Here is a 7439-nt window from a genome sequence, read left to right on the forward strand (position 1 = left end):
AACACGAAGAAGACTCTGGTCGATCGAGTCAAGATGGCGGCTTCCCTCCTTCGACTCGCCCGCGGGACTTTAGGCAGAACCTTAAACTGTAAGTGATGAATAAATGTATATAACAACTTTATTTGATAAACATTTGATTTATTAACGTTGTATGTGTTTGTTTAACCTTTCCGGACGAGTTGCATTAACACAGTGTTGTCACTGCTAGTGACCTTTCTCCTAGCTCTAAAGCTAACCGCTTGTATTAATGTGGGCGGGATGACAAATAGATCTGTGTTGCCTGTATAGGTGCCCTAAAAAGTGTACGAGACAATGACTTCTGCGCTCTTTATAGTGCACAGTGTAGTGATATAGGGAGGCGTTTAAGATTTGGCCGACAAAAAAGGCAAAATAGAAGTGCTTAACATACGGACAATATTCACAGAGTAACCGATGTAAAGTGTTTTGCAGCTGGTTGGAATATTGTCTTACATCTGCAGGCTGTCTGTAATTAAATAGTTGTGTGGCTAGAGACATGGACACTTGTTTTGAAAAATTAAAAAATAATTCAAAATTAAACGCAGTGGCCTTGAGAAATATGCACTGATTCTGCTGTATCTAAGATGTAAAATGTGAAGGCTTAATAAATAGATTATCTGTAATGCATAAGTCAACATGAAAGTAATAGATTTTAAATGTGACTCCTGGCACAACATTATGTGGTTTGTATCCGTATGTTGACGGTATACATCCTGTCTGAACCGAATAATTTTATGCACCAGTGCCAATACTTTTGACTCTTATTCCCAAAATAGTTTTGTGATCTATGCAGCACTATACAATCCAACAAGTGCTGAACTAATAAAGTATCAACCAAGTGACTAGAAACAGGTGTGAGATAATTGTAAGACAAACAGTCATAATAATGTCATAAATAGGTTAAAAAGTGGATGAAGATATTATCTTTTCATTTACAACATTCGTCATGATTATGTACACTGATCAGCCATAATATTATGACCACCTGCATACTTTTGAGTCAGTCCATCTTGGGCCACTAAATCAGTCAACACCATTTCTGAACGTTTTCCTTTTTTGTGTGTGTCAAGAAGCATTATCTTGCAGAAACCGACCCCTAGAATTAGGGAATACTGTTTCCATAAGGGGGTGCAACTTGGTCAGCAACAATGTTTAGGACGGTTGTACGTGTCAAGTTAATATCTACAGCCTTCACTCCTCACATGCATCAGCGAGCCTTGGCCGTTTGTGACCCTGTTGATGGTTCACTGGTTTTCCTTTCTTGGACCACTTTTGGTAGGTCCTGACCAATTAAGACTGGGAACATCACAAAAGGGCTGCAGTAAATATATTGTACAGGGAATATTTTTTTGAAAGTACTATGTTAATCTCTCCGGTAAAGAACCAGAGAGTTATATGGTTTATGAGCAGGAAAAGGTGTTTTTCACCTAATAACTTACTAAAATAAGCATTACTGTGGAACCATTGCAATGTCAGATTCTGAGTTACAGCAAAAATATTACCTGTTGTATTGTGGTTATGGTTAACAAGTTAAGTCGTTTACATAAAGGTTTTGGCCATTTGAGATTGTCATCTCACATCATAAACAAAATAAAAAAAATACTAGAGATTATTATAAATTTAATAAATCGTTTAACAGAGATGAACCAGTTGATCAGCAAGTGACCGAAATTGGCTGTTTTTTTTAGTTTGATTAACCATGACCAATCACGTTGGGGTGAGTGCATAAGCGTCTGAGTGGTGCAGCAGAAACGCCATGTTTATGGCGTTATGTTATCAGAATTTGTGCAAGTTTAAAATCCTCCCAACCAAGCAAGCAAATTTGTATCAAACCCACTCAAAACACAGTGAATACTAATTAGTCTTGTTAGAAACCACTGAGTGCTCACTAATCTTCAATGCCCTCTCAAGACATTCGGAGGTATTTGAGGCAGTAAAAATCTCACTGTTTCTTTATAATCCTGCAGGTGGTACACTCTAAAACTATTAACACATTGAAATCTTTTGTTGTAGGGGTGAATTATTTTTAGTTCAGTTTTTAAGCGATAATCATGGTGAATTACAGATGTATGAATGACATGCTGTAAAAATGGAGCTTTTTTAAAAATGAAATTTTATGGTTCTGGTTCACTGGTTCGATTCCCGGGGGATGCTGTAACCTCCCGCAGCCGGAGGTCTAGGGAGAGCTGATTGGCCAAGCTCTCTCAGAGGGGAGGGATAAAAGGTATTTGCTGCTCCCACATTAATCACGGCTCTACAGCCAATCAGGGGCGTCTGTAAGCTCGCGCATGCAGAAGGAGCAGATAGCCCCAACAGTGCGTGAGCGAGCAGTTCGAAAAGATGCGGTCAGCTGTCGTCACGTGGTTCGGAGGAAACACGTGATGGTCTTCGGCCCTCTCGACTGAGTGGTAGTAGTAGACTTAATGTGGTGCCCCCTAGTGACGGGGAGAAATTGGACACGACTAAATTAGGGAGAAAATCTGGAAAAATAATCCAACAAAATAATAATAATAAAAAAATGACTACTAGGTATCATGATATAGTATCATGACATGTATGGGTAATTACCATCCTTAGTAAATACAGTTTAATATACTAGATATCACATCTTGCTCTAGAAGAGTCCTGAAATACTAGTTAACAATATAATTCTATAATCATTACAGAGAATCATCTTTGATATTAATCATTCATGATATGGATTAGACTCATTAGTTAACACATGCTTCTAAGTATATGACATCTTTTTATGTAACTAATATTACACTGGATATGGTGTGTATGTGTAAGCATCGAAGAGAGCTATCTACAAGTTTAATAGTTTTCTGTCTTTATTTTTATTTTTTTCTCCAAGTTTAAGGTCACTGAATGTTTGTTGTCCTCTGTGACCTCTGTTATAGCTGTGAGTCGGAGTGCTGCACTGATCCCAGCACGTTCTGAAGTAACAGCAACTGAGACAAGACGTGAGTAGCCTGAACCTGAAGTATTTTGTTTTCAGCAAACTGCCCTTTTTTTTGGGCACATTTATGTTTCAGAAGTTTGAAACTTGTTTGTCTTTCTTTTTATAGTATTAATTTGTGTAGAAATATTGCCTAGGTTTTAGGTTATTAGTTCATGTCAGTCTAGTAGGATTTAATTTTAAGTAATCCGCTTTACTGTGATTTATAGCTACAGTACGGCCCAAGGATGCAGTGAGCCATAACCAGCTATTCCAGTTTGGGGAATACGTGGCTGAAATTCTTCCCAAATATGTACAACAAGTTCAGGTATCCTGCTTAATTATTTTTTTATTACCCACTCAAAAATGTTAGGTTAGCTTTATCACAGCTTTTATTAACTATAAGAAACTTTTTTTTTTTTTTTTTTTTTGCACTGTATCTATAGGTAACATGCTACAATGAGCTGGAGGTTATGATCCACCCAGATGGAGTCATACCCGTGCTGACTTTCCTCCGGGATCACACCAATGCCCAGTTCCGAAACTTGATCGACCTCACCGCGATTGATGTTCCCAGTAGGCAAAACCGCTTCGAGGTAGGAAGACATTTAGCCTAAAATTACTGATTATCCTCACGCTTTCTGATTGAACTGGTGTTGATTCAAATCACTGTCACCTTTAAAATGACTAAACATTTTAATTTCTTTATTTCGTAATGATTGACATCTGTGTCTTGGAATAGTAAAAGCATTTTTCTAGAGCAGAAGTCCCTTTTTGTTAATAACAAAGATAAAATGTAAATAACCTGTACCCGTTAACAGTACTTGTATATCTATAAAGTATATCTTGTGTTTAAGAAATAAAAAAACACCCTCATGCCGGAGACCACAGCACACCCCCAGAGGGTCTTGTGTAGTCGTTCCCCAAGGGAGCGGATTTGCCTGCAAGCACAAGGAAAACCTGCACAATACAGGGCTTAATGTTTTGTGCTGTAATGTTATGCCCAATTGGTGTATATAATTTAACAGTTATATATTATCCATATTATATAACAGTAATAGGCCTTAAAAAATGCCTTATGCCTTTACTTTGTATAGCGCTTTTAACAATGGTCATTTTCGCAAAGCAGCTTTACACAATTAAAAGAAATGTATGGAACTATGTATGAAATGTGACAAAATGCGTATGAATCAAAATGATCAGATTGTCCCTGATTAGCAATCCGAGGGTGACGGTGGCAAGGAAAAACTCCAAGTTAGCAATAGGAAGTAACCTTGAGAGGAACCAGGGAACACTTAACAGGGAACTCTTCCTCATCTGGGTGATAACGGATAGCAGGGATTGATCCAAAGTCATACTGTGTGTTAGGAAGCTGGAAGTTTCATACAACAGCTGTTGTTTTTAAGGTAATATGAAGTCCAGTCCATTAGTGGAGGCTCAGGTAGAATGTAGGAATTTATAGTCCTGAACTATTGCGCGACTGCAGTCACAAGTCCCCAGAGAACAGCTGTCTGCATCAGCCGAGGCCAGGACTTTGTGGAAAAGTGGAACTGTCCCCAGTGACCACACGCATCCCAAGCAGATAACACGTGGCCTCCATATGACTTTGTTTCCAACTTCATTTTATAAAGAGTTATTTTAAACATACTGCAATAAATACCTTCTTTGCAAAAGTATATAACCATTTCATGTTATATACAATCCATTTAAAAATGTGTTAATGTTACATGAAAACAAGGTGAACTTGACATGAGAAAAACATGTTAATTCATATCAAATAGCCTTAATTCCTATTCCTATGGGCAAACTGTGAGGAACGATCAGGCAGAAGGGTGGAACAAATTCATTTTATTACCTAGTCAGGCACCAGTAAGTTTCTAAAAAAAAAAATTGATGTTTTCCAGATTGTTTATAATCTGCTGTCGTTGCGCTTCAACACTCGGATTCGAGTAAAGACCTACACAGATGAGCTGACCCCTGTCGACTCTGCTGTTCCTGTCCATCAAGCGGCTAACTGGTATGAAAGAGAGGTACGTGTAATCCCTTTTCACATTTTCCACTCACTTATCCTTTAAGTATCCAGAAGATGTACAGTTTGTAGATTTTTCTTTTTCATGTTAGATCATGCTAAATGTTCTTTTATCCCTAGGTGTGGGACATGTTTGGAGTGTTCTTTGCGAATCATCCAGATCTGAGACGAATCTTGACAGATTATGGTTTTGAAGGACATCCCTTAAGAAAAGATTTTCCTCTGTCTGGATACGTAGAGGTAAAGATCTTGGCACTTACCACAAGACCAGTATCTGAACAGGGCGAAGTGTAAGGAATATCACACAACAGTGATGTGCAATGCATTTTTAGGCAAAATGAGTGTCCTTTGCTGCTTTTTGTGGAAAAATGAATCAATCTAATCAATATGTAAATATAGAATTATTGACACTAGCAGGTGTTTTAAACTCTCTAGTATTAACTGACACCCTGTAAGTACCACCACTTCACCTCATCTCACATGTCTTAGATGTCACACAATCTAAGGATTAACGACTTCTCGTCAGTATCAGGAGCTCAGCAGCAGCCTCAGTACAGCTGATAAGCAAATACAACCTTTATTCTGACAAAATAAAACCTTGTCCATTCTCTACACTGTTCTTTAAGGGGGGAAAAGTTCAGTTTGGTAGTAAAACTGCACCATAGTAGTCTTCTCCAACTCTAATTTACCATAAAAAGCTGCCACCTTGTGGTGTTATTTGGCATTGCAGTATATCCACATTACGAGTTTTAAATATTACAATCTTTGCTTTATTAATAATCTGAATTTGTCCGCGTGAAAGACGTATTAATGCAGAGCTTTTGCTTTCATTTAAAGTAAATAATGAGTTCATTGATGTGAAGTGAAATCTATCAACACATGTTCAACTGGACCAAAATTAGATAAGCATGTGGTACACATCAGTTACCTATACATATTAAGAGCACCACAAAATTGATGGGAAAAAAATCTGTGAAATGGGCCCAAGACAATGTAAAATGTAATGGGTTACAAAAAACAATTATTGATTGAAAAGAAATTAAAAACACCACCATCAAGGCTGTTGTGGTTGAAACTAAAGACTATGTAAATTAAAATAAAAATTTTGTTTGTCACATACACAGTCATACACAGTAAGATATGCAATGAAATGCTTTGACGTCTGCTCGTGACCTTATGATAAAATACCTTAAAATAAAAGACTAAAGAATAGGAAATAAATATAAAAAAAATGAAAGAAGGGAAATTTAACTAAGAAGATTGAAATAAAATATAAAATAAAAATAAAATAACATAAAATAACATAACTGTACAAAAACAAATATACAATATAAGACAAATATGGGGAAAAATAGAAAAATATGAGACAGCTATACAGAATATACAATATAAGGAAAATATGTGAAAAATATAGAAAAATAAGAACAGTTGTACCATATAGATATATGGAATTTTATGGACTTTTGTGTGGGAATGAAGTTGAATATAGATTGAATATAAATGGAAATGTCACATATGTAAAGTGTTTAAAGTGTCTTGTGCATCCGAGTAACAGAACGTCCAGGGGGTGTGCAAATATGCTTGAAAGTGACATATTTAAAGTGACTTGTGATAGGGGTAATTGTGTAATTTAACTAATGACCACGAATGGTAGTTGTGCAGTGGCCACTAGTGGTTATTGTAAGTGGATGTCCAGAATGTCCATAGTAAGCGCAAAAACCATGTGTGTGCATGTGCAAAATGTATCAGTACTGTGTGTTAGCCTGGTTGAGAGACCGTATCGCCTGCGGGAAGAAGCTCCTCCTCAGTCTCTCTGTGTTGGTCTTCAGGGAGCGGAATTGCTTTCCTGATCTTAACAGAGAGAACAGTCCATTGTTGGGATGGCCAAGGTCCTTCACGATCTTCCTAGCCTTGGTCTAGCACGGTTGCTGTAGATTGAGTGCAGGTCAGGGAGCTTGGTGCGGATGGTGCGCTCTGCTGATTGGAGCACTTTAAAACACATGGTTTTAAAGTGACCACCAAGAAGGCAACATATAATTTATTTAGCTTTTACACCCAGAGTCCCAGAGATCTAAAAACCCTTTTATTGTTTAGTGCATTAGATTATAGAGTTTATATATCATTAATCATGTGTTTATCTTTTAGGTGCGCTATGATGATGAGCTGAAACGTGTTGTAGCGGAACCTGTTGAACTTGCCCAAGAGTTCAGGAAGTTTGACCTGAACAGTCCATGGGAGGCATTTCCTGCCTACAGGGAGCCCAAAGATGCACCTAAAATAGAGGCTGGGGACAAACCTGCAAAGTAACATCATTTTATTACCGATGTGGGTGAACGCCAGACATACATTGACAGCTTTCTGCTACCGTATTTATGTAAATATAAGACTTCTGTTGACTTCTGTCTTATTCAGAGACCTCTGAAGCATCTGAATAAAGAGTGAATTCCAAAATAA

General features: G+C 37.5%; 1 protein-coding gene across 1 annotated transcript; it reads left to right on the forward strand.

The window, feature by feature from the left end:
• ndufs3 (NADH:ubiquinone oxidoreductase core subunit S3) lies at positions 1–7439 on the forward strand. Its single transcript, XM_053491394.1, has 7 exons — positions 1–88; positions 2919–2981; positions 3187–3284; positions 3403–3552; positions 4861–4986; positions 5106–5225; positions 7131–7439. Exons 1-7 carry the CDS (start codon positions 34–36, stop codon positions 7290–7292), a joined length of 774 nt encoding a protein of 257 aa, XP_053347369.1. The 5' UTR covers positions 1–33; the 3' UTR covers positions 7293–7439.

This window comes from Clarias gariepinus, chromosome 3 (genome assembly GCF_024256425.1).
Source record: "Clarias gariepinus isolate MV-2021 ecotype Netherlands chromosome 3, CGAR_prim_01v2, whole genome shotgun sequence".
NCBI lineage: Eukaryota > Metazoa > Chordata > Actinopteri > Siluriformes > Clariidae > Clarias > Clarias gariepinus.

Bases quoted from the DNA above. Each gene is read 5' to 3' on its own strand.
- ndufs3 (XM_053491394.1), top strand. From the start codon at position 34: ATGGCGGCTTCCCTCCTTCGACTCGCCCGCGGGACTTTAGGCAGAACC. The intron at 2,982-3,186 runs GTGAGTAGCCTG...TGTGATTTATAG, and splicing joins AACAGCAACTGAGACAAGAC to CTACAGTACGGCCCAAGGAT. The intron at 4,987-5,105 runs GTACGTGTAATC...TTTTATCCCTAG, and splicing joins CTAACTGGTATGAAAGAGAG to GTGTGGGACATGTTTGGAGT.